Here is a 27,995-nt window from a genome sequence, read left to right on the forward strand (position 1 = left end):
TAAGCTGTCGTCTACTTGAAACTCGTTACACTCTGGAGACTAATTATTTCAATCGATCAGACGGGTCTTATATTTTGTTATCCGAAATCGATCCATACGCAACTTCTGTCATCGTACTATTTCAGCTTCATCTTATTTAATATAATGCTTGATTGATTAGACATATTTTGGTACATTGATTTTCCAACACTTATTCGTAAAATTAAACCGGAAAATATCTTCAAAACATCATCGTATGTAAATTTTATTTACACCCTTACTAAAAACTTTTGTGTAACATTTGGTTCTCTGACTCGTGGGAATATCTTTTAAAATTCTGAATGAATTTGAATGTAAAAAAACCTGTTTTAATCCACCTAGTGGTGTAATGATGCCTTTCTCATATCAATCATACTATAATACTGAAAAAAATTTCTTCGATTCTTAAAAGAATAACCGAAATCGGTCAGTTTGACCGTCTAATGATAAAAACAATCAAATTGGAAAAGATTTGAAGTCGATTAAGAATTTTTTTTAAGGTTTTTCCTCATTTTAAGTGATGGTATAAAATTTTTTACGCACTTTACCCTATATTTCCGGATCCGGAAGTCGGATCCGCATGAAATTCAGCAATTGCGCTTGGGACCACAAGACCTTTCATTTGAACCTAAGTTTGTGAAAATCGGTAGCGCCATCTATGAGCAAAGTTAGAACGCATATTTTCTCATTTTGCACATTTAACCCCATAACTCCCGAACCGGAAGTCGGATCCGAATAATATTCAGGAATTTTATATGGGACCTTAAGACCTTTCATTTGAATCTAAGTTTTGCAAATCGGTTAAGCCATCTTCGAGAAAAGTTAGCGCAAAAAAACGTTACATACACACATACGCACATACGCACATACATACACACATACACACACATAAACACACACGCACATACACATACACACCCACACACAGACATTTTGCGTACATGAAATTTCCGAAATCGAAAAAAAAAATTTTTAAGCCGACTTTTTGGGACTTAGAAAAAAAATATCAAAATTCTTAGAATCTCAGAAAGTTGATTTTTTAAAAAAATTTTTTTTTGAGATGATACTAAATCTCGACGTTTCATGCAGTTTTGAGACTTTTGGCATCAAAAAAAATTTTCGATTTTGGAAATTTCATGTACTCCCCCCTATGGTGGTGCTTTTTCAAGATCGAAAATTGTCAAACCTTTACCACCTGGCAGCACCCCTTACGCATGTCCGATTTAGCTCAAATTTTGCAAGAAGGCTTTTTTCGAAGTGCTTAAACTTTTGGCACCCTTTAATATATATATATATATATATATATATATATATATATATATATATATATATATATATATATATATATATATATATATATATATATATATATATATATATATATATATATATATATATATATATATATATATATATATATATATATATATATATATATATATATATATATATATATATATATATATATATATATATATATATATATATATATATATATATATATATATATATATATATATATATATATATATATATATAAGCGGTAAAAATCAAACTAACTAATCGTTTTCCGTCATCTACTCATCAATCCCGTTCCGAAAATACCCAAATCGTAAGGGTTTATAAGCAATATCGACAAACCGGAAGTCGCCATCTTGGATTTCCGAATCACTTCAATCATCGTTTTCCGTCATCTACTCATCAATCCCGTTCCAAAAATAGCCATATTGTAATAATTTCCATCAATGTGATATAAACAGGTGTGCACATGGCTTGCTTGCGTTGGTAATTAAAAATTTGTAAATAGTTCGGTATGACAACATGCATGAAAAATAAACATGCTTTGATTCAATGCCAACTAGTCCGAACGATGTGACGAAAGCAAGCACGTGGTTTTTAGTTTTACTTGGCTTGCTGAAGCAAAGTTAATTTCACTAACACAAAAGAATTTTGTTTGCCCCACCTGTTTCTACCACATTGAATTTCCATGGAGCCGGAAATTGTTTTCATTGAATGCGAAAACCTCTTTTCACGAAGTTGGTTCGTGAAAAAAGTTCACGTTATTGCTGATTTGGTTCGTAGAAAAAGATTACGTTATTTGGGATTTGGTTCGTAAAAAGAATTACGTAAAAAGAGGTAACGTAAAAAAAGTGTTCGTAAACGGAGGTTAGGGTGTAGTACGATTGCATCGCCCCCAAGGTAAAGGACATTAAAGAGATTCAGCATATTTAAAATATTGCAGTGTTTTTATTAATACGTAAAATAGGGTAACGGCTCCCTATTTCATCTGAGCTCCTATTTCCATCTCATCCCGTCACCTCATTACTTTGAACATGAATAATATTTTACAACCTACCTGAACCAGACTGTGAAATGTTTTAAAATGATTGTAAAAGCTATTGTCACACTTTTCCATTGAACGTAATGGTTTTAAGTTCTTCGGTTATTGTTTTTTTTCATTTCAAATAAACTCACTTTTCAATTTAGGACACATTTCCGTCTCAAGATTTACAGTTCGTCATGTTTCTGAATATCTACTAATCGATTCGTCTCAAAACATGATCACTTTTTCGCACAATTACACTACCATTGAATGCTGGATGACTTCATAATTAGTAATGTTCACTTGCTACTTGTTTAATTAACGATTTAAAACTTCAAAAACTACCCGACAAACAATAAAAGTCTTTAAAAATATGAGATGAAAGTTTTTCACTTAGTTCACTTGATTGCGCTTTGTTTTCATCTCATTTGGTTTCGCCAAGTTGCCAAGTTATCTCATAATGTTACAAAAGAAAATTTTTTTTTCTTCAAAATCTCATCAAAAAGTATGTTTTTTGGTATCCGTGACATTAGTTTAATTATACTGTTGATTTTTATATTTTAGTAAACCTGTTTTGGCTTCGAATATTACCAGGAAGAGCATGTTAAATACTAATGAAATAACCATTGTGGCAAATCTAGTAGCACTGGTTTCAACATAACGCTGTGAAGTGTGTGTGTTTCATCGGCTGTGCACAGAGATGCCAGATATTTTCATAGAAAATATGTATTACGTTGTATAGAAACCCTATATCTGGTCTACCTGTTTTCACTAATAAAATGATGTTAAATCTGTTTTCACTAATAAAATCTGTTAACATCATTTTATTAGTGAAAACAGATAGACCAGATATAGACTTCCTAGGCAACGTAATACATATTCTATGAAAATATCTGCCTTCAAATAGTTCAAATTGGTTCCTAATTTTAATATAAATGTTTGTCAGTGTTCATAATCAATTATCTACATAAAAGATTTTCACTTTAACATGTGATTTGCCCGTTGATTAATAAACTTTTAAAGAATCACCGCAATCAAATACTAATAGATACTCAGAGAGAAAAGTCTAGTTTTTAACTTCTTTCTTTCTATGAACCTGTACAAATCTGTATTAAATTTAGGAAATCTTTACAAAATCGGTACTTTGATTTAAACCAGTATGCGAACGCAAAAATCTATACAATACATATAGATCTGTATAAATGGCATCTCTGGCTCTACACTTTGTTTTAAGAAGGGCTAATGAATAAATAGTAACAATCACAGTTTTGTTTTTATTTAAAGTTCACCAAATTAACTTTTCAGTAAAATTTTAAATTTAAAGCGAAAGGTAACGGAAACGACTGAAAAATTTTTAAACGTTGAAATGTTTTTAAGAAGAATTCTGACATTTTGAACCTGAGAGTGTAATAGTGGAATATTTCGTTTTGATTGCTGTCGCCATTGCTAATTTATAGGATTAATAAAGGATCAACGATAGGATGGATAAAAATCCATTGAGATGAAATTAGGAGCAGAGTAGTGAAAACATCATTAGTGTTTTTAGCTGTTTTATAAATATTAGTTGAATTTTCAAGAAATGTGAATCTATTCTCAACGTGGAGCAAGGCGAATGAAGCAGTAATATGAAATAGTTATAGTGTTTTTAGTGGCTAAATCGACGTTTGAAGGCGACGTCCTCACAAATGAGATGAAATAGGGAGCCCTTACCTTATATAAATCACATAAGAATTTAAACCGACTATGTTCAGCCTTAAGCTAAATTCCTTAAATTTTTTTCAACGGAATTGATTGTTTTGTTTCGTGCAATAAATAGAAACCACATAAAAATCATCACCATGGATACCATCTCGTGTTATTTCCAGGGGTGTATCGTTCTTGGTAGTTCTATTCCAACGCTTATTAAGATATATTAAGGAAACTATTCACAACCCCACAACAGCCAATTAAAACATTCACCCTGAGATTCTGGAACGACAAATCGAATCCAACGACAACTCAATAGCAAGACCTTTAATTTGAATTAACGGGATTTGGAAGCCCTCAAATCCCGAGGGCAGTACGTTTAAAACGTAAGTTTTTGAATACATTTCCGATTCAGATCAAATTTTCTTTGAATCTTGATGTATATCTAAAAATCCACCTGAAAATGTTTTTGAAATTCAGTTGAGAATATTCTGTGAAATTTCCAGAATGATTCATTTTTTTCTGGCTGGAGAAATACTGAACACTGCAACACTTGGAATGCCATACCTCTACTTGTTCATCGAACTTTCTCGACTTTTAAGGCTTTCATCATAAATCTGCCGTGATGAAATCTAGATGATTTAGTTTAGATAAGACAAGTACATAAAAACATACACGTTGTGCCGAAACACAGTCAGCTTCGATGTGTCCGCCTTTTTTTCCGCATTAATATTCTGGTAGCATTCGGAAAAAGGAGAGGAGAGGAGAGAAATAAATCTCGACTCAGCAAGGCTTCTAAACACACGGCCTTAATTTATTATAATGCACATTATTTTCATGATTATTTTTTGCACATTCTACCCCGTTACTCCGGAACCAGAAGTCTGTTCGGAGAAAAAATTCTATAGCAGACTATGGACCCATGAAACGTTTCATTTGAATCATAGGTTTGAGAAGAAAGGTTCAATTATCTTCGGGAAAATGTAGTGCATATTTTTGCTGCGTTCACACATACTTACACAAACAAACACACACATCGACATCAGTCCAAAATTTGGGTTTCGACAGTGATTGCATCCAAAAAGCATTCAAGTATAATTACATTGTAGTGTTTCGTTTGTTATACTTAGGGAAAATGAATTAACGTGACAGTGATTTACTAGAATTAAATGGAAAATAGTAAGTTTAATTATGAGTTCTACTATTCACTTTAGTTAAAAACTATGTGAATAAGAGTTCAACTGTGCTCGTCAAAAATTAAATCCGTCGTTTAATACTACGAAACTGTACCAGTTTGTCTATTGCCGTTGAGTGATTCCAATGGCTCAGTTAGGTGGATCCATGAAAATGTGAACCTTTATATTTCGTCACTTCAGAAATAATAGCATTTTCGATTAATCCTAAATCGGAAAATCGGAAATATTCTTCCCAGAAAAAAGTCAAACAGCAATTCATCTCATACCTTGTAATAACCCCTGTCGTTATCCATCCATGTGCCATCGGATGCCCAAACCGCTACATCTGTACTGAATTTTAATACCTCAATTGACAATCTCTTTGCAGCTCACGCAAAGGCTCTATTTTCGTTGTTGGTAACATTGTCTACCGAGCGCCAGGTCGGCGTGTGTTTTCCTCCTGGGACCAATGAACCAATCTTGCGTACAACCACCGAGCAGCAGGAGCAGCAGCAGAAGCAGCTCGAAACAAAGTGAACCATTCAAATTTATAGTTTTATGACACCGGAGGAGCGTTTTACAACATCGTCTTTCCCAGCTCCGTACCTCGAGCTTGAGGGAGGCACTTGATACTTTGGACCAACACAAACCGGGGACAGCCGCACCGTAGCAAAAAATGATAGAACCGATCTTTTTACAGAGGGCAGGGTACTGCCGTCGGGGATATGGGTGGTATTATGCCAAGAATCGTAACATTTGCGAGCGTGTCCTGACTTGATGATGTCGGGGAAAAATTAGTGTAGGACATCACTTTCCCGATCCGAGGCTCGATAGAAAGGAGAATCCGCTTCAACCCACCGATATAATGGAACGAACCTTTCTCGGATCAACCCACTGATCCGCAAACAATTAGCTTCACTTGCATATCAACTAACTTTCCATTCCGGTGGCGGCATTCTGTTTCAGTACTCTTTTAATCAAAGAGATTAAATTTCGATGGCATTTTATGGCCGGCTTCGACGACATGCCTTCAAGGTGACACGGGAATCCAGTTATTAGCATTTCCCGAAAGGGGTTGAGAAAGAACGAGGGTCACGCTCGAGATAAAACCGACTGCCAATAAAAAAGGGATCAAATGGGACACCAGATTTCCGAATGGTTGTACGGAAGGTACGTACGGTGCGAGGGATGCTTCACAACTAGCTGAGGGTGACTCAGCAAGCAAGAATTTTAATTGCTTATTAACTGTCAAACGTTTCACATTCGCCGACAGGTTTGAGAGGGGTGAACAGACAATATAAAAGTGTCATCGGAACTGTCAATCCGAGCACGTGAGTACATAGCGATTTCTCTCTCTCTCCCTTCCGCCATCCAAAGAGCAATTGTAGCATGGTTTAGTTTTAAAATTTAATTATGTCAAGTGCATTAATTTGGATAGACAGAATTATCTGCTTTCAACGTGAAATGTATTACTGTTGAGGTGAAATTTTATTTAATTGTGTCAGTTTCGTAAGCCTCAATTTCTTCAAAGCTGTTCCATTCCATTAAACAAATTGGTTTTCATAACAAATTGCCCACTCTAGTGATTCAAATCGAACACGAAAGTTATCTGTGGTTACTATCGGAACCGTGTACCACCATGTGAATGTCTCTAAATAATTTAATGGATGGATAGCTAAAGCTACGTATAAAGTAAAACGTTAATCATCAATATTTTACTGAAAAACATTAAACACCTAAAAGACAGGTCAGTACTGTTAATGAAATGTTCCTTCTTCCAGACGCGATATTTGTTTCGAGTCATAGAGCTTTTGAAGGACCATATTTCAGTTATGTAGCCTACAAGGATCAGCCCCATGCGGTTGTTCGAGCCAATGATGTGGAACAAGGTAACCAAAATTTCTAATGATCTACAATCAAACAGTTCAATCAATCGTCACACTTTTGAATCCGCAATGTCACGAGAGTCTGCTTAGATTGATCTTGATTAGGAACCAACACCGAACATTGTTTGTCTTGATTTGTATTTGTTTTATAGCCGACGAAATTACACCAATATTCCAAATGTATGCAATTATATCTTTGTACATACTTGCGATACGGATTTCGATATTTAAGCTTCTCTTCGCCAAGCTTGTGTTCAAGTTTTGTATGGAAGCAGTTATTTTCATAGAGTTACGTTTCTCTACCGTTCTGTGATTTCGGTTGAAGCGATAATTTTTTTTCAATTATCAATTGAGTTCATCTTATATAAATTAAATGAAGCACTTACTTATGAAAAAAACGTGTTTAATCCACCTAGCAGTGAGATGATACCTTTTTTTACCAATCTGCATGTGTTTTTTGCATGAATATTCTTCGGTGTTTAAGTTTTCATGACATTATTTTAATGACCGTCGTTTTAAGCGACAATTTGAGATTTTAATCACTCATTACTCTGTAATGTCGAAACTGCAAATCGGATCGAATTTATATCTAGAAGTGTGATAATCGATTAAAGATGCCATGATATGTAAGTTCCACTTTAGAGTTTACGGTAATTTAAGGTACTTCCAGAGCCGGTATTCAGGAACCAGCATAACCCAAACCGATTCGTATGGCCATATGACGAATAAATTACAACAGTTTTGAGTCCAACTTTGAAGCTCAATCCCATCTTCTATATCGGTTTGAATTTAAAAAATTCATCATCATGTATTTCGAGAACCGGAAGTCATAATTGGATAAAATTAATTAATTTTGTATATAAGTTTATTTTAATTTGAATTTTTGTTTCTGATATTTGATTAGGCTTTTTTTGAGAAAACGATTGAGCTTTGAGAAACGATTTTATACTGGAACCGGAATTCTAAAATCGGTATGGCCGAAGTCAGATAAATTCTTCTGAATAGCTGTATAGTTTACATTTGTTTCAAAATATTTGAAAATCAGTGAAGACATCTTTGAGAAATCATAGCACGAATTAAATTTTTAGGTGCCTTCTGAATCGACAAAAAGTTAATTTTTTTATCGGCTATCCAAATCTGCTAACCCGATAAACCTGATTAATTCATGTGGAATAGACATTTTTATACCAATCACCCTGTATCCCCGAAACCGGATGTTGGATCTGGCTGAAGAGCAAAATGTTTTATAAAATCTTGAAACATTTCATTTGAATCTTAGATGATTCTTAGAATTCATTTGAATCTTAGATCGGTTCAGCCATCTACGAGTAGAATGAGTTACACAATTTTGATTTCGTTTCATATATCATCCTGTAGTTCCGGAACCAGAGGTCGGAACCAAACATAATTCAGGAACTTTGTTTGGGAGCATACGACTTTTCGTATGAATCTGAATTTGTAGAAAAGAAATTTTCCGAGAAAATTGAGTGAAATTATTTGTCACACACGCATTTGCTGATCTCGACGAACTGATTCGAATGGTATATGGATGTTATGTTCTTCCAGCATTTATTGCTGTAAGTAGTTTAAAACAATATAATTAAAAAAAATCTGCCATCATCTGGTTTATATATGTCATATTCGAACGATTATGTTGCCAAAAACGAGCCGTGCTAAAATCGGTCCGAGGCAAAATGTCCGAGGATGCTGTACACAGTCTTTTTGGTACTTAGAAACAATTGTATGTAACAGAATAAAAAATCGTGTTTTCCGTTGCTCCCAAGCATTGCTTTGTCATACAGCGCTCAAAACTCCTACTGCTGGAATTGGGGGAAAAGTCGTTTACACAAAAATTTCGATATCTCCGTTAAAAATGGACGGATTTTAACAATCTATGGCTTGTTGGATAGGTATTATCGTGCGGAATCTAAGTCTGAAAACATATTCTGTTTTCATGGTCAATTGTGACAGATACTGTCAAAAAACTGAAAATTTTGACATAAAACTTCGTATAACTCAAAAAGTAAACATCCGATCTCAAAACCATTCAATAGCGTTTTGGGTGTCGGGGAGACCTTTCATTTGCAACTTGTTTGATCAAAATCGGTCCAGCCATCTCTGAGATCTCGACCTCTTAGCTGACAACACACACACACACACACACATACACACACACACAGACATTTGCTCAGTTCGTCGAGCTGAATCGATTGGTATATGTCATTCGGCCCTCCGAGCCTCGGAAAAATTTTCGAAAGTTTGAGCGAATTCTATACCTATTTTTTATATATATAAAAAAGGTAAAAAGAGCGAATGGTACTTCTAAGCCACGCTCTGGAATTTCCCATGAACTTTACCTAATACATTTCAATCGAAGTGATGTAAACAATTTGAAAACTTTAGAAAAAGTACGTTTCATTTCCCACATTAAAATTCATTGGGAACATTATAAACGGCATAATCGTGTTGCAAACTTAACGCAATGTCGTCGTTGCCAAGGCTTCGGCCATGCAACCAAAAATTGTCATATGGATATACGGTGTTTGAATTGTGGTCAATCGCATTCGAAAGACGTTTGTCCAATGAATGAAACCACTGATAAATTTTCATGTTCAAATTGCGATGGAAATCATAAATTCAATTATTTGAAATGTCCTGTCAGGGAAAAAAATGTAAACGATCGTTCGCTTAGACAACAAGTCAAATCAACGACTTTAAATTTACAGAACATACCTGAAAATAAAAAAAACCGTTACAAATGCCACTCCTATTTCTTCTAAGGCCATAATTTCTTCGAGTTAAAAACAAATGCCACTCCTATTTCTTCTAAGGCAATAATTTTTTCGAGTTTAAAACAAAAAACAGGTACGGCTGCCAATTCGTCTTCTAACGAAAACAATTTATTGACAGGTAGATCGACCTCGTCATCATCTTCTTCTAATGCCAGTTATGCCAGTATAACAGGTAGAAATCTACCACTTAATTCTTCTAATGTAAATAATCAAAACACAGGACCGCCTTGCAGTTTATCTTCTAACGAAAACAATTTATTAATAGGTAGATCGGCCATATCATCTTCTTCTAATGGCAGCCTACCTACAAATATTCCTTCAATGCCATTCGCTTCTTTAAATGAAGTTGATTTAGGCGACATAACTGAAAATAACTTCATCACTTTTTGAAGCATTTCAAATCGGATGGCAATTCGCAAATAATATTATAATGAATTAAAAATTTAACAGTGATGTTAAATAATTACTAGAATATTTTAAATAGGAATGCTCGATCTTTGAAATCGAGTGAAGATGAATTTTATAATTTTCTCGAAGTTCACAAAATTCATATTGCCATTGTGACAGAAACTTTTCTTAAACCAAATGTCAAATTGAAAAGTAATCCACATTATGTGGTTCATCGATTTGACAGGTTTACTGGAATTGGTGGTGGAGTTGCCATTTTTGTCCAACGGCAAATTAAAAATCGAATTTTACCTTCTTTCAATACTTAAGTTATTGAAAGCTTGGGAATCGAAGTTGAAACCATTCATGGAATTTATTTCATCGCTGGAGCATATTTGCCATTCCAATGCACCGGCGAACAATTAAATTTCTTTAAAGGCGATTTGCAAAAACTCACAAGATATCGACCGAAATTTTTCGTAATAGGGGACTTAAATGCTAAGCATGTCCAGTGGAATTGTAGGCAAAATAACAGTAATGGTAAAATACTTCATAATCAACTCTCAGCTGGTTACTTCACAGTTCTTCATCCCAGTAATCCGACTTGTTTCTCTTCCGTGAAAAACCCGTCTACAATTGATCTGGTTCTAACGGATCAAAGTCACATTTGTAGTGAACCGATTACACATGCTGACTTTGACTCAGATCATCTTCCTGTAACATTCAGACTTTCCAACGAAGCTATAATTAATCCATTTAGTTCTATATTCAACTATCATAGAGCTAATTGGTTTGAATACAGGTCTCACATTGAAAATCATGTTGATCATGAAACTATTTTAGAAAATTCTGCGGACATCGACACAGCAATTGATATTTTGAATCATTACATTATCGAAGCAAGAAATCTTTCAGTTCCCAAAGCTCAAACTAAATTAAATTCTCCTATCATCGATGACAATTTTCAACTGCTCATTCGGTTGAAGAATGTTCGTCGACGACAATATCAACGTTCTCGTGATCCTGCTATGAAAAACATAGTTAAGGATTTACAAAAAGAAATTAAACATAGATTTACTCTTTTGCGAAATGAAAATTTTGCTAATGAAGTTGAAAAAAATAAACCATATTCTAAACCTTTCTGGAAACTTTCTAAGGTTCTTAAGAAACCTCAGAAACCAATTCCTGCTCTCAAGGAAGGAAATCAAATACTTCTAACAAATGGCGAAAAAGCTCAAAAATTTGCTCAGCAGTTTGAGAGTGTACACAATTTTAATTTGAACGTTGTGAGTCCTATTGAAAATGAAGTCTCACTGAAATATGAGCGTATTTCAACCCAAGTGTTATCACACGATGACATTATTGAGACGAATTTTGACGAAATTAAATCAATTATTAGGAAACTCAAAAACATGAAGGCACCTGGTAATGATGGAATTTTTAATATTCTTACTAAAAATCTTCCCGATGTTGCCTTGAGACTCTTGGTTAAAATTATCAACAAATGTTTTTCTTTAGCTAACTTCCCAAAAAAATGGAAAAACGCTAAAGTAATTCCTATCCTCAAACCTGATAAAATCTCAGCAGAAACATCAAGTTATCGACCAATTAGCTTACTTTCTTCTATCAGTAAACTTTTTGAAAAAATTATCTTGTTGAGAATGATGTCTCATATAAATGAGAATTCAATTTTTTTACCAGAACAGTTTGGATTTCGTCATGAACATTCAACTACTCATCAACTTGTCAGAGTAACGAACATGATAAAAGCAAATAAATCTTCTGGGTTATCCACTGGAGTTGCTCTTCTAGACATAGAAAAAGCATTCGACAGTGTTTGGCACAAAGGCTTAATAGTAAAAATGTCTGATTTCCAGTTTCCTATTTATTTGATCAAAATGATTCAAAATTATTTAACTGATCGTACTCTTCAGGTTAGCTATCAGAATTGTAAATCTGAATTGCTACCCGTACGAGCCGGTGTTCCGCAGGGTTCGAGTGTAGCTCCAATCTTGTATAATATTTTCACTTCTGATCTTCCAAATCTACCCGTTGGTTGTCAGAAATCGCTATTCTGTGACGACACAAGTCTGTTAGCCACAGGTAGAAATCTAAGAGTGATCTGCAGTCGCCTACAAAGAAGTTTAAATATTTTCAGTGATTATCTGTCAAAATGGAAAATTAAACCAAATGCAGCAAAAACGCAATTAATTATCTTTCCTCACAAGCCAAGAGCTTCTTTTCTTAAACCAAACAATAATCACATTCTTAAATTGAATGGCTTGGAATTGACATGGTCTGATCAAGCTAAATACTTAGGTTTAACGTATGACAAAAAACTCACTTTCAAGGATCACATTGAAGGAATCCAGGCAAAGTGTAATAAATATATTAAATGTTTATATCCTCTTATAAACAGAAATTCTAAGCTCTGTCTAAAAAACAAATTGTTAATTTATAAACAAATTTTCAGACCAGCCATGCTTTATGCGGTACCAATTTGGTCAAGCTGTTGTTCCACCAGGAAGAAAACGCTTCAAAGGATTCAGAATAAAATTCTGAAAATGATTCTGAAGCGTCCTCCCTGGTTTAGTACAAATGAGTTACACAGACTCACAAATATAGAACCATTAGATGTAATGTCACATAATATTATAAGCAAATTCCGACAAAAATCGATGCAATCTTCAATTGAATCGATTCGCTCTCTGTATTAGTTAGTAAGTTAGTATATAAGTTCCTTTTCCCCATTACACAATACAAGTAGGTTTAGAATTTTCCCTACACAAAAATCTCAGAATTGCGGAAGCAAATAATGTCCTCATGGTAATAACCAAATCATATATATAATAGGGCTGAAAAGTCACCACTTGTGGCTGAACACCCAATTTAAATCCTAATAATTCAATTTTAACTCATATTCCAATAAATAGTTATTAAAAAAAAAAATCTCTGAGTTACAGCAAATCAAACGCGTCACGTCCGAATGGGAGCTTAACATCTACTCGGATCGAATCAGCTGCTTGATTTGATTTGATGTGAGAGAAACTTTCTCGTCACGCCTACTAATGTCCACTTCCCGCTCAGATCAGCCTCTCGCGCTCTCCATGTACACGGTCTGAACTTGGCAGCTGAGAAGAAGCTAAGCTTTAAACGTTTCGAGAAATGAGCGGTAAAACCTGTAAGAGTTTTAAAATATAGTTCTAATCAAATTCGAAAATTATACTACATTCGTTACTCAACTACAGTGAAACCCATGTTGCATTATCTATGTACAACTCGGACAGTTAGTATCACAACGTATTTCGATGAAGACATATGTCAAAGAAAGACTAAACCGATCCAGGACTTTGTCGTGTAACCACGTAGTCGTACTTAAAACTAATCAAAATATAAGAAATACTTACAATGAACCCGTAGGCCAGCACGTCGTCGCCATACTTTTTTCCGGGCGTGTAGACCAGATCTCCGTGCAACCATCGGGCGGCGTAGGCCGGAGGATTGGCACAGAACTCCACGGACAGGTGCAACGGTGAGCCCGGAAATGCCACCGGAGTTGTGTTCCGAGCAATCACTGTCGGGGCGCCTGAAATAATAAAAGAGAGAAAGAGAAGAAAAAAAACATTGTAAAGCGAAGCTCGTTAGATCACCCTTGGAAAGCAGAAGTGTAAATAGGATTAGTAATTTAATTCGCATCCGGATTTTATTGCTACGTTTTGAGCTGCCGTCTGTTTGCCGGCCTAATATAATGGTTGATGAAATTGGGTGGTACTACTGCCATGTGGAATCGGGTCATGTTTGCGGACATTTGCGATTTATTTGCTCTTCTGTCTAAATAGCAATAACGCGTCCTCAAACAGCCGCCGGGGAAAAGCATTTTCATTTCCATCTGAATGAAAGCCATCAGAGATAGCAGCACCGTTTTCATACTGTCTGTTTGCCAGCATCTTCCGAGAGTAATGGAACATTGAAATTCCTTCCAGTAGTGTCCTTGATGTCGTTTGCCGTATTATTATTGTTGTTGTTGACCCAGACGAGTGCTCTTCTGACTGACAGTGTCGGTCGTCGGCCGGGGGTTCATGTAGTATCGTTTCCATTCAGTATCCAGTCGGTGTTTCTCAAGATAGGCCAAATTAGATAAAATTTCTCATTATATCAACTTTTCCCCTGTGAAATGATTCGCACTTGGTACTTGCTGGCACTGATAACAGTGACCCTCGTGAAAAACATGCTGTCCTTGTCGGCGGGAAGGTTAATTGAGAAGTTCATTCGAATGCTGTGAGTTTGATTTCGGAATGTTCTCAAATGTCTGGCAATTGTGTTTAAACTGAAACACGTTTTATCGGAAGCATCTGTTAGGTGATGTTGCCCGGGGGCGATAACTACGTGTCAGCAGTTTTCGACTATCTGCAGAATCGTACTTTGCTCGTTAATATAAACAAAAAATGCAATACCAATCAATGAATATCTGTGCTCCTAAACAGTTGTTATTGCAGTTAGCAAACAGCCAATCTCGACAAATTGGAGCTGATGGCTAAGCAGAATTAGAAAAGCTTTCACAGTCTACTTTCTAAACATGCAACCATCCGTCAACAAAGAAGCCCCATCCGACCGAGAATATTTATTTTTGTCTCAACCATACTCGGAAAATTAACTTTTCGTCGAGGTCCAATTCACTGCAAATTGCTTGGCATTCTAGGAATTAAATTCCATTGGGCCTTTCTCTAGCTTCTCTATTTTCAGCCAATCGACCAATATAGAAGTGATACACCGGGACACCAGTCGCAATAAAGATAAAGTTCAACAACGAATTATAAAACCAAGCCTTCGTTGCTCCCGTTGTATAGTATCGGTTGGTTATCAGAGAAACTGTTTATGAAAAACGGTCACAGCGAGCCTAAAGTCGATGCAGGATATTATGGGTGTCACGTCATGTTTTTGAATATCTAGTAATCGATTCGTTTCAAAACATGATCAATATTGCACACAACAATACTACTACTTAATGCTGGATGATTTCATAATTAGTAATGTTCACTTGCCACTTGTTTATTGAACGATTACAAACTTCAAAAATTACCCGACAAGCAATAAAAATCTTCAAAACTATGAGATAAAAGTTTTTTACTTAGTTCACTAGATTGCTCTTTGTTTTCATCTCATTTATTTTCGCAAAGTTGCCAGTTTCTCATAATGTAACAAAAACCAATTTTTTTTTCTTCTTCAAATTATCATGAACAAGTATTTTTTTTATATCCCTAACATTAGTTTGATTATATTATTGCTATTTATATGGCAATAAAACTGTTTCGGCTTTGAATATTACCAGAAAGAGAGTGTTAAATACTAATGAAATAACCATTGTGTTGCAAATCTAGTAGCGCTGGTTTTAGTCCGCTATATCCCTCTCAGCAGGCGGTTCTATTTTGTTGGTCGTTGAGCGCTTGTTGAACGACACACTGCACGAAATATTCGTTAGTATACTGGATCGGTTTGTTGTTGTTTTTTCTCTTGCCAGTGTCAAAATTAGGTGTTACCTTCATATAGAAAGAAGATTTGTTGTTATTCTACGTGCAGTATAAGTATTGTACAGGTATGTAGTGTTAGTTTAAAAAATAAGTGGAAAAAACTTCGGAAATTTGTAACGCACCTCCTATGGGCTTGCATGAAACAGTAACGTCCAATGTCTAGAGCTCAATATCTTTCAGCAGACTTGCGTGTCATCTTGCGGCCTCTGGCATAGCTGCTGAGCGCGCGTTCGAAATAGCTGTGAGTTCCACAAACCGATCTCATCACCTTCGCGAATGGTCTGAAGGAAATGATAAAGATAGGCCAAGTATAGCCATCCCGAGCCGAAAACAATGAACTCTTGCGCAATGTATGGGAGACAAAGAAGGCCTCATTGAGATAGTAGGGAAGTGAGAAGGGATGGAATGTAGATCACATCCAATACGTATTGAGTATTGTTTGACTGCGAATTTGGGGCCTTCAGCCTATCATTGGGGAGTTGAAAGATCACTTGCCTGGAGTTTGTCAACCGAACGAGATCACCGTAAGAAAGCAAAACGCATAAAAGAAACAATTCTGTATTATATTATTTATCTAACTTTTCCTAAAACTAGATCGTGAAATGTGGCCTCTGTAATTATTAAGCTTTGTTAGCATGTATAAAACGTTAAACCTTAGGTAATAATGTTGATACACAATTTCGCAAATTTGATTTGAAACCTAAATTAAGTTTAAAACAGGCATGCAAAAACTTGTACACTGTATAACTAGTTTGTGAACGTGAACGTGTGCGACTATTAACTGGTAAGCATTCAGCGATGAACGCATATGTAAAGACACATTAGTGGTCTAATGATTTACGTTGAACAGGCAAATCCCACTGTTCAACGTGGGTGCGTATACCGGCGCTCGCACATCCATACGGAAACACTGGTTCGTTATCGACGCCATTGTTGGAAAATTCCGAAACACGTGGTGAACCCTTCGATTCGCCTACCCGCCAAGCCAAAGCCCAACGTTTGAGTTTCCGACTGATCCGATAGAGGTCTACCTAGAGCGAGGGCCTCTTGATATTCCGACACCCGCCGTTTGGTTCGATCGCGCCTGGGTCGCTCCCCGACCTGCTAGACGCCGTCTACGCCATCAGTTTAGTTTGGGTGTAATTCAGAGACACCTGGCTGTCGTCGGAGGACCTAACGAACGAGGAGCGAAAAGCCGATGTTCCGCATGAATCGTCTATTCAGTCATCGGGGTCCACGAGGCGTTCTCCGGACGCTGCACAACGTGCTTGTTCACTACTCAGTTCGACCGCTAACACAAGCAACATTCAGGTCAGATTAGATATTAAGTGATTGTAAATTAGTCGTAAGCAGAGGGTGACGTCACCATAGAACAATGAATTCGTTAATAGAAGATGAAAGCTTGCATCGGTGTAATTGATTAGCCCTAGGTGATGATTCCTTGAAAGTGATCGAGGGTTTGAATTCTTATTGTTCACACCGCTGATTTCATTTCATCTCCACTCATTAAACAATAGTCACAGTTAGGACATTTTCGTGGTAGACCATTTGGGACGACGGTTTGTTATCGGGTGTTTGAGCACTGTTAACCCGCCTAAAGAGAGAGTCTCTAGCCGAGCCTCAATATCGCATCAGCAGCCTCTAAGAATCTGGGAGTGGCTCATAAGTTGCTGACTGCTAAGAGCAAAGACATTCGTTACAAATTGTCCAGTGAAACTAGTCCAACGGGGCTTCAACACCTCATATTAAAAATGGCTCAACAATGGACTTCTGTCTGCCGGGTTTGTTGAACGAAAAAAATGGCATTCGGTTCAACGGTCTGTTTCAAAATCGGCAAACGAAGGTCCCGTGTTGGCCTCCCGTTGAACGATTGACTGGACTTTCATTGAACCAATGATCCAACGTATTGGACCAATGATGGACCACCGTTGAACGTTTTTGGCATTAAAAATGCCTTACTCTTTACTATATGGGGCCGGGTGTTAATTAAAAGTTTCAAAAATAGTCGCGTAACCTTTTTGTGTCATAATTTTGAACGTTAATAACTCGGTCATTTGTTGATGGATTGCCATAATTTAACAACCAATCGATTCGGAAACTTTTAACTTAAACATGTATGACGACGTCGTTTCAGTATTTCAATAGCATATTATTGAAAAAATGGTTGGAATCGACCTATGTTTTCATCCACCAATCCCTGTTGTACAAAATGACGTCAACTTCTTGTTCGGCATAGGAGGCTTTGCGTCATTCATAAAAAACACCGTATCGTTATGCGTAGTATGAAGAGAAATCTATAAATATAGGCTGCACAATATTTCTTTGCCTAGTTGATGTTTGACTGTGAATGAAACAAGTAGCTTGTCCAGTGAGCTGATGACTGGATTGTATATGCGTTTACTTGCTGGATTGTCGTTTTTGCATTATGTGTTGGTGAAATTTCCTGTTGTCTGTGCAACACCGTGTTCGCTTGAGTATCTTATATATCATCTAGCTATTGAAGAACCGAATCAGCGTGGTTATCGATTCTTGTGAAATATTAAAAATGCCTTAATCTTCGCTACACGAGGTTGGGTGCTAATTTAAAACATACAAAACTAATCGCCTAACATAGTTCTGTCATCATGTTGAACGCTTATAACTCAGTCATTTGTTGATGGATTTATATAATTCAACAACCAATCGATTCGGAAACATTTAACTTAAACTTGTGAGATAACTTCATTTGAATATTTCAATTGCATACCATTGAAAAATTGGCTTGAATTGAGTATATTATGTTGGTTCTCTGGTAACTATCAGGCCAATTTAGAATTATCGGCGATAGATTTTTCGGATCTAATTTGCAGCGCTTGTTCCTCGATAATTTGTTAATGGATTTTCCTATCTTGAATGATTCCAAAGCTTCAATATTGTAAGCTTAAAAATGTTTTAATTTGTCAACGGATCGGTTTGCATACTTAAATCTCCATTCCCATACGAACGAAACGTGACAATGTGACTGAACAAGTTGTTGTCCCACCAAGAATTAAACGCTTCAAAAGATTCAAAATTAAATTCTGAAACTTACCTAAAAGCGGCCTCCTCGGTTTAGTAGTATAAATGAGTTCCACAGGCTCACATATACAGTACAATTAGATGCAATATCATATAGTATCAAAGATAAACTGAAGGTAAATTTACTTGCGATTTTACATGTATCGTTTGGTTAACATGTTACATGTTTAGAATTTAGCTAACCGCCAGTTTCAGTTCAATTATTATTTGCTTCAAAACAATAAGCGTCTGATGGCTACACGCGTTGTAACTATGACAATGTTCATTCATGTGTTAATAACATCAAGTTACAATATGAACAAAATTTCGGATTTTTTTCGCGTATCCATTCCAGATATTCCTAATATGCCAAAGCGAAAATCAATGTAAGTAACTAAATATTTTATGCGGACTGTTTCACATGTTTTCTTCCTCGTATTGTTGCATATTATTTACCGACACTTTCCGAAGATTATCGACGATTCTGAAGGATTAATAAAATTACACCATTACTGAGATTACTGGTACAACATTCTCTTGGATCGATTATCTGTTTATAAAATTAATAAGTCCACCCAGTGAACGACCATTATTAGGTTAAAACTGGGGGTAAATAAACGATATAAATCAAATCAAATTAATAAGTTTGTACGTTTCTCGAAAATTATCATAATAAAATAAAATAATTTCATTTGTTCAGGTTTAAATCTTTAGGTTGTTTGTATCTAAAATTTAGCTTTCAAGTAACTTTGAAGTGTAGTGAAGTTTAATGTATCATCATCATTATCATCTTAATTTTTGTATTTATTATGAAGACCCTAGAAACGTTTCATTTTTAATGTTATTGTGCTCAGTCGTGTCTTGAATACAACCCTCTAATTTTTTTTTCTGAGAGGGATGTTACCATAACGCCGTTAAATGTGTGTGTTTCATCGTCTGTGCACAGAGATTCCAGGTATTTTCATAGAAAATATGTATTGCTTTGCATAAAAAGTCTATATCTGCTCTATCTATTTTCACTAATAAAATGAAATAATAAATAATAAATAAAATGATGTTAAAAGATAATTCTTCATATATCCGTAAGTCATCGTCGCACTATTATGTATGGGTGTCACGCACTAGAATATTCAACGAAGAAATTTTTTTTATCGATATCAATAAATATATGGAGCATTCCACGCAAAATCAGCCACGAAAAAAAATTTTTTTCATCTAATTTTTTTTTTTCGGTAAAGAACTCGAAAATATTCGACACGTATTCTAATATGGTACGTAAAATGTTGTACACCGTCACTTAAACTGGCTAAACAAAAACCGTAAAAAATTTTCTAAACTGGTATCAAAACTGCACAAATCGATAGCCATTATCAGTAGGCAACTAAACAAACCGATTCCGGCTATCCTGGTTTCCGGTTCCGGAAGTACCGGAAATAGTGGTCATATATTCCAAAATGGATCTCACTCCTTTTTCTCAACGATGATTTGACCGATTTCCACAAACTTAGATTCAAATGAAATGTCTCACGGTCCCATATAGAATTCCTGAATTTCTCCCGGATCTCACTTTCGGTGCTGAAGATATAGGGTAAAGTGTGTTCAATACTTAAACCGACGAAACAAAAACCGTAGAACAAAATTCTACACTGGACTCAAAACCGTTATTCCCAATGTTAGGGTCAAATGAAGGTCTTATGGTCCTACAAAAAATTACTGCATATTTTCAGGCACAACAAAAATTTAAATCGTCGTTCAGAGTTCAATGGCAAAATCTGAAAAAAATGTACAAGTTTGAAGACTAGACTCCAGGTACCGATGCTTGTAATTGTTCCAAAAACCAAGATGGTGATGTCCGCTCACAAAAAAATTAAAACTGTTGTGCATCGGAAAGCCAGCGTGTATAAGAACAATACTTTCAAGTTATAAGTTACAAGTCGAATAATTCGCAAAATAACTTGGCTACTCTACTAATTAAATGATTACTGCTACCATAACCCAATGTATAATTAAATCTTCTGTGGTTTTTTACACTGTCACCCACATGAAACGGTAAGTTCATTTGACGTTTAAATATTTCAAAAAGGAAACGTTCAATCGAAACGTTTCTGGTTTTCTGTTTTGCGTCTTCGTTCTCAGACAACTGATTGTTACCTTAAACAACAAACAAACAATACTATGATTCAGTCGGTGTTGAACAGTCGTTCGCACCGCACGCGTATAGCTCTTGGCTCCTGGAATTTTTTTCTGGCTACCTAGAGTTTCATTGATTCAAGGCTTCAGTCTTTTTCAAGGCTACCTGAATCACTAACTAAGTGACTAAGTGATACAAAGAGTGATATTAGAGTGACTAAGAAATTAATCAGCCTTTTTTTAAGGCTAGCTAGGAGTCTAATCGAAGACTAATTTAGCCTAGTTAATTTAATTTAAAATTTCATTAATTTCAAAAATGCCTGCGTCCAACCGGAAAGGCAACAAGCCTAAGGCTAAAAATAATTCAATACGGAATAAATCACAATCCGTTATTCAACATTTTTCTAATAACATTCATGATCTTATAGAATCTGAATGTAAAAATAAAAGACAACGGACGGATTTCCCTTCCGTTGATCCTATGCCGTCTAACAATATTTACGAGATTCTTCCTGAATCCGATTGTAGCGACATAGAAGAAAATTCTTCAAAAATTCCCAAAATGGACGCTTGTCGTTCTGGGAAGAAACATCAATCTATGCCACCAGTGACGGTGATGATTTCCGACTTCAAAGCATTCCGTACTGAGCTTTCTACTTTTCTCCCGGAAGTAAAAGTCTCATTTCAAATCGGACGAAGAGGAGAATGTCGAGTCTTGGTGGATGGATTGGAAGATTACGAACGTCTTATTCGATATTTGTCCGAAAAACTTCATAAATTTTATTCATATGATATAAAATCAGACAGACAATTCAAGGCTGTCTTGAAAGGATTATCAAATGATCAAAGTATTGATGAAATTAAAAATGAACTAAAAGAATTGCTTGGTTTTGCCCCTTCCCAAGTAATACTTATGAAAAAAAGAGCGAATGGTACTTCTAAACCACGCTCTGGAATTTCCCATGAACTTTACCTAATACACTTCAATCGAAGTGATGTAAACAATTTGAAAACTTTAGAAAAAGTACGTTTCATTTCCCACATTAAAATTCATTGGGAACATTATAATCGGCATAATCGTATTGCAAACTTAACGCAATGTCGTCGTTGCCAAGGCTTCGGTCATGGAACCAAAAATTGTCATATGGATATACGGTGTTTGAATTGTGGTAAATCGCATTCGAAAGACGTTTGTCCAATGAATGAAACCACTGATAAATTTTCATGTTCAAATTGCAATGGAAATCATAAATCCAATTATTTGAAATGTCCTGTCAGGGAAAAAATTTTAAACGCTCGTTCGCTTAGACAACAAGTCAAATCAACGACCTTAAATTTACAGAATATACCTGAAAATTCTTCTAAGGTACCTGCCAATTCGTCTTCTAACGAAAACAATTTATTGACAGGTAGATCGACCTCGTCATCATCTTCTTCTAATGTCAGTTATGCTGGTATATTAGGTAGAAATCTATCTCCTATTTCTTCTAATGTAAATAATCAAAACACAGGACCGCCTTGCAGTTCTTCTTCTAACGAAAACAATTTATTAATAGGTAGACCGGCCAAATCATCTTCTTCTAATGGCAGTCTACCTACAAATATTCCTTCAATGCCATTCGCTTCTTTAAATGAAGTCGATTTAGGCGATATAACTGAAAATAAAATGATCTACCTACAAGATCAACTTTTTCAAATGATCATCCAAATGAATTCGACTTCATCACTTTTTGAAGCATTTCAAATCGGATGGAAATTTGCAAATAATATTATAATGAATTTAAAATTTAACAGTGATGTTAAATAATTATTTGAATATTTTAAATTGGAATGCTCGATCTTTGAAATCGAGTGAAGATGAATTTTATAATTTTCTCAAAGTTCACAAAATTCATATTGCCATTGTGACAGAAACTTTTCTTAAACCAAATGTAAAATTGAAAAGTAATCCACATTATGTGGTTCATCGATTTGACAGGTTTACTGGAATTGGTGGTGGAGTTGCCATTTTTGTCCAACGGCAAATTAAACATCGAATTTTACCTTCTTTCAATACTAAAGTTATTGAAAGCTTGGGAATCGAAGTTGAAACCATTCATGGAATTTATTTCATCGCTGGAGCATATTTGCCATTCCAATGCACCGGCGAACAATTAAATTTCTTTAAAGGCGATTTGCAAAAACTTACAAGATATCGATCGAAATTTTTCGTAATAGGGGACTTAAATGCTAAGCATGTCCAGTGGAATTGTAGGCAAAATAACAGTAATGGTAAAATACTTCATAATCAACTCTCAGCTGGTTACTTTACAGTTCTTCATCCCAGTAATCCTACTTGTTTCTCTTCCGTGAAAACCCCGTCTACAATTGATCTGGTTCTAACAGATCAAAGTCACATTTGTAGTGAACCGATTACTCATGCTGATTTTGACTCAGATCATCTTCCTGTAACATTCAGACTTTCCAACGAAGCTTTAATTATTCCAATTAGTTCTATTTTCAACTATCATAGAGCTAATTGGTTGGATTACAGATCTCACATTGAAAATCATGTGGATCATGAAACTATTTTAGAAAATTCTGCGGACATCGACACAGCAATTGATAATTTGAATCATTATATTATCGAAGCTAGAAATCTTTCAGTTCCCAAAGCTCAAACTAAATTAAATACTCCTATCATCGATGACAATCTTCAACTGCTCATTCGGTTGAAGAATGTTCGTCGACGACAATATCAACGTTCTCGTGATCCTGCTATGAAAAACATAGTTAAGGATTTACAAAAATAAATTAAACATAGATTTACTCTTTTGCGAAATGAAAATTTCGCTAAAGAAGTTGAACAAATTAAACCATATTCTAAACCTTTCTGAAAACTTCCTAAGGTTCTTAAGAAACCTCAGAAACCAATTCCTGCTCTCAAGGAAGGAAATCAAATACTTCTTACAAATGGTGAAAAAGCTCAAAAGCTAGCTCAGCAGTTCGAGAGTGTCCACAATTTTAATTTAAACGTTGTGAGTCCTATTGAAAATGAAGTCTCACTGAAGTATGATCATATTTCAACCCAAGTGTTATCACACGATGACTTTATTGAGACGAATTTTGATGAAATTAAATCAATTATTAGGAAACTCAAAAACATGAAGGCTCCTGGTAATGATGGAATTTTTAATATTCTTATTAAAAATCTTCCCGATGTTGCCTTGAGACTCCTGGTTAAAATTTTCAACAAATGTTTTTCATTAGCTTACTTCCCAAAAAGATGGAAAAACGCTAAAGTAATTCCTATCCTAAAACCTGATAAAAACCCAGCAGAAACATCAAGTTATCGCCCAATTAGCTTACTTTCTTCTATCAGTAAACTTTTTGAAAAAATTATCTTGTTAAGAATGATGACTCATATAAATGAGAATTCAATTTTTTTACCAGAGCAGTTTGGATTTCGTCATGAACATTCAACTACTCATCAACTTGTCAGAGTAACGAACATGATAAAATCAAATAAATCTTCTGGGTTATCCACTGGAGTTGCTCTTCTAGACATAGAAAAAGCATTCGACAGTGTTTGGCACAAAGGTTTAATAGCAAAAATGTCTGATTTCCAGTTTCCTATTTATTTGATCAAAATGATTCAAAATTATTTAACTGATCGTACTCTTCAGGTTAGCTATCAGAATTGTAAATCTGAATTGCTACCCGTACGAGCCGGTGTTCCGCAGGGTTCGAGTGTAGCTCCAATCTTGTATAATATTTTCACTTCTGATCTTCCAAATCTACCCGTTGGTTGTCAGAAATCGCTATTCTGTGACGACACAAGTCTGTTAGCCACAGGTAGAAATCTAAGAGTGATCTGCAGTCGCCTACAAAGAAGTTTAAATATTTTCAGTGATTATCTGTCAAAATGGGAAATTAAACCAAATGCAGCAAAAACGCAATTAATTATCTTTCCTCACAAGCCAAGAGCTTCTTTTCTTAAACCAAACAATAATCACATTCTCAAATTGAATGGCTTGGAATTGACATGGTCTGATCAAGCTAAATACTTAGGTTTAACGTATGACAAAAAACTCACTTTCAAGGATCACATTGAAGGAATCCAGGCAAAGTGTAATAAATATATTAAATGTTTATATCCTCTTATAAACAGAAATTCTAAGCTCTGTCTAAAAAACAAATTGTTAATTTATAAACAAATTTTCAGACCAGCCATGCTTTATGCGGTACCAATTTGGTCAAGCTGTTGTTCCACCAGGAAGAAAACGCTTCAAAGGATTCAGAATAAAATTCTGAAAATGATTCTGAAGCGTCCTCCCTGGTTTAGTACAAATGAGTTACACAGACTCACAAATATAGAACCATTAGATGTAATGTCACATAATATTATAAGCAAATTCCGACAAAAATCGATGCAATCTTCAATTGAATCGATTCGCTCTCTGTATTAGTTAGTAAGTTTGTATTTAAGTTCCTTTTCCCCATTACACAATGCAAGTAGGTTTAGAATTTTCCCTACACAAAAATCTCAGAATTGCGGAAGCAAATGATGTCTTCATGGTAATAACCAAATCATATATATATAACAGGGCTGAAAAGTCACCACTTGTGGCTGAACACCCAATTTAAATCTTAATAATTTAATTTTAACTCATATTCCAATAAATAGTTCTTTAAAAAAAAAAAAAAAAAAAAAAAACAATACTATGATAGTTAAATTAATAACATTTTGGTTGAAACAACTGGAGCGTGCAATAACAATTTCAATATTGTAATTTTGTCATCTGGGAATTCTCCGCACGGAGAGTTGTTGCCACCTTTTTCATACATTCCATCCTTTGCCTTTTTGATTTTAAACTACAGTTCTACAATTCCGGAGAAGGCTATTAGACGTCAGAAAACTGTATTGGAATATCGTTACAAGAATAAGATAGTGACTTCCAGTTCATCGTTACTCTTTGAAAGCTCTGAAAAAATATGTATTTTCAATTCAAAAAGTGAAACCATTATTATTACGCGGTCAAGTTTTATGGTAAAAAAATATACTTTTTCTATCGTTGAAGAATTTCGAAACCATCCAAATATTTTTACAAGTTATGAAAATCTCTTTATCTTGGAAGGTTTTCAAAAATTCTCTTTTTTTGATTACACACTGCTAAGTATATAAATTTCAATTTCAGTGGCCAAGTAAAATCAAGCCAAATAATATCTTCAACTACTTCAACAAGTTTTGTTAGTTGATGACCAAATACAATTATTTTGGGTACACCGGATCTTCGTTCCTGGTTCTGGAAGTACCGAAAAAAGTGATCGTTTACTCAAAACCGAAAATCGCTTCAATTCCTCAGAAACGGCTGAACCGATTTCCACAAACTAAGATTCAAATGAAAGGTATTATGTTCCCATAAGTTGTTGTAGAATTTTGCCCGGATGCGACTTCCGGTTCCGGAATATTGGGTTAAGCGTGTGTGCAATTGCAATCCGTCATTTAGAGCGATAACGCAAAAACAGAAAAAAAGTTCATCTGAATTTGGCTCAAAAATTGATTCAACAGCACGATCCGGCAGGTCACCGGTTTACTTCTTTCGCAGAAATCGAAAATTATTCTGAAACTTGGATCACCTAAAAAACAAGACATTTTTTCGAGAATTGCCTGAGAGGTGGGAAAAAGTAGTAAGCGGTTATGGATGATACTTTGAATAATCTCTAAATTCTTTTTATTTTGAAATAAATGCATTTTTGACCCAAAAAACCGGACCGAATTTATTTGTACTCCCAATACAATACAATCTGACGAAAGCAGAGAGATAATCGTTCCCAGCCCTAATTAGTCGAAATACAATACGCAGATTCCTATTTCACGCCTCCGGTGAACCGCATGGTAGGAGATTTCACTGTACCAGCATCACCTTGGGCGTGTGTGTCACTGACAAGTGAGACATTTTTTGCCGTCACCCACGATACACGAATCGGAGTTCTGGGCATATCTGGCGACACTCGAACAGTATCACGAACCTACGGCTACGATTCGATTCAAGTGTGTATGTCACCGAAGGGACGAATAAATTTGATTTGCTTCCACAAAGCAGCTGTGTGCAGTATAGCAACGTGAGATTTCAGGTTCGGTTCGAAGTAGCTATTCGAATCTCTCTCTCTCACTCCCCTCTTCGGTTCAACCTCAAACCACTAAATTTCGGGAAAATAAATGACTTCTAGAATGATGAAGGATTCAGAGCGACGATGAAATTCGACTATCATCCGAAGGAAACATGTATGTAGAATTGCCGTACGAAGGCAAGCGGTAAGATGCTTGCGTCAAGAGGATGTAATCTCAGCCAGCTATCGAAACATAATCAGAAATGGCAGAGTGTGGAAAATCGGCACCGCGCATGTCTTTAGCAATTGGCGATAGAAGCAGGTAGGATGCAATCAATCATGTGAACGTGAATTAATGTTTTTCCATTATTATTGAAATGAGTAAAACGCCCTTCGCACCTTAACAGAGAAAGTTTGCGAACAAAGAAATCGATTCTAAATCCTCCTTACATTGTCACCCTGTTTGATATAATCTCAAACAGCAATATATAATCAATGGTTATCACGCCTATCGTAACTCGAATATTTGACAGTCATGTGGTAACAGCATTCGACATGCGTTCATGAATTAAATCAACGTCATGAAACACCAACAAACAAGAGCTCCAACAGTAAGTGTTAGACCTTCGTCAAGAGGAACCTCAAGATCGTTGATGAATTGATATAGTTTAACAACCAATCGATTCGGAAACATTGAACTTAAACATGTATGGCAACGTAATTTCAGTATTTCAATAGTATACCATTGAAAAATTGGTTTGAATTGACCTATGTTCTCACGAGCCAATCACAGCTTGCCATAATGATGCCATCCCCTCGTCTGATTTGCGCATTATGAACTATCACATAAAGAGAAATTTCTAAATATATGCTCGAACACATTTCTGCTTTAGTTAATTCCTAGATGCGAGCGAGGAAGGTATTTGAGTAGTGAGTGAATG

General features: G+C 35.5%; 1 protein-coding gene across 1 annotated transcript in view; it reads right to left on the minus strand.

Annotated features, from left to right (window-relative positions):
* Positions 1 to 27,995, minus strand: part of LOC131435955 (uncharacterized) — a 335,189-nt gene that overhangs the window by 13,905 nt on the left and 293,289 nt on the right. Inside the window, exon 9 of the mRNA XM_058604264.1 lies at positions 13,675 to 13,853. Within this exon, the coding sequence (XP_058460247.1) occupies positions 13,675 to 13,853 (179 nt within the window). The remainder of the gene's footprint in view (positions 1 to 13,674; positions 13,854 to 27,995) is intronic.

Source organism: Malaya genurostris, chromosome 3 (assembly GCF_030247185.1).
Source record: "Malaya genurostris strain Urasoe2022 chromosome 3, Malgen_1.1, whole genome shotgun sequence".
Lineage (NCBI taxonomy): Eukaryota > Metazoa > Arthropoda > Insecta > Diptera > Culicidae > Malaya > Malaya genurostris.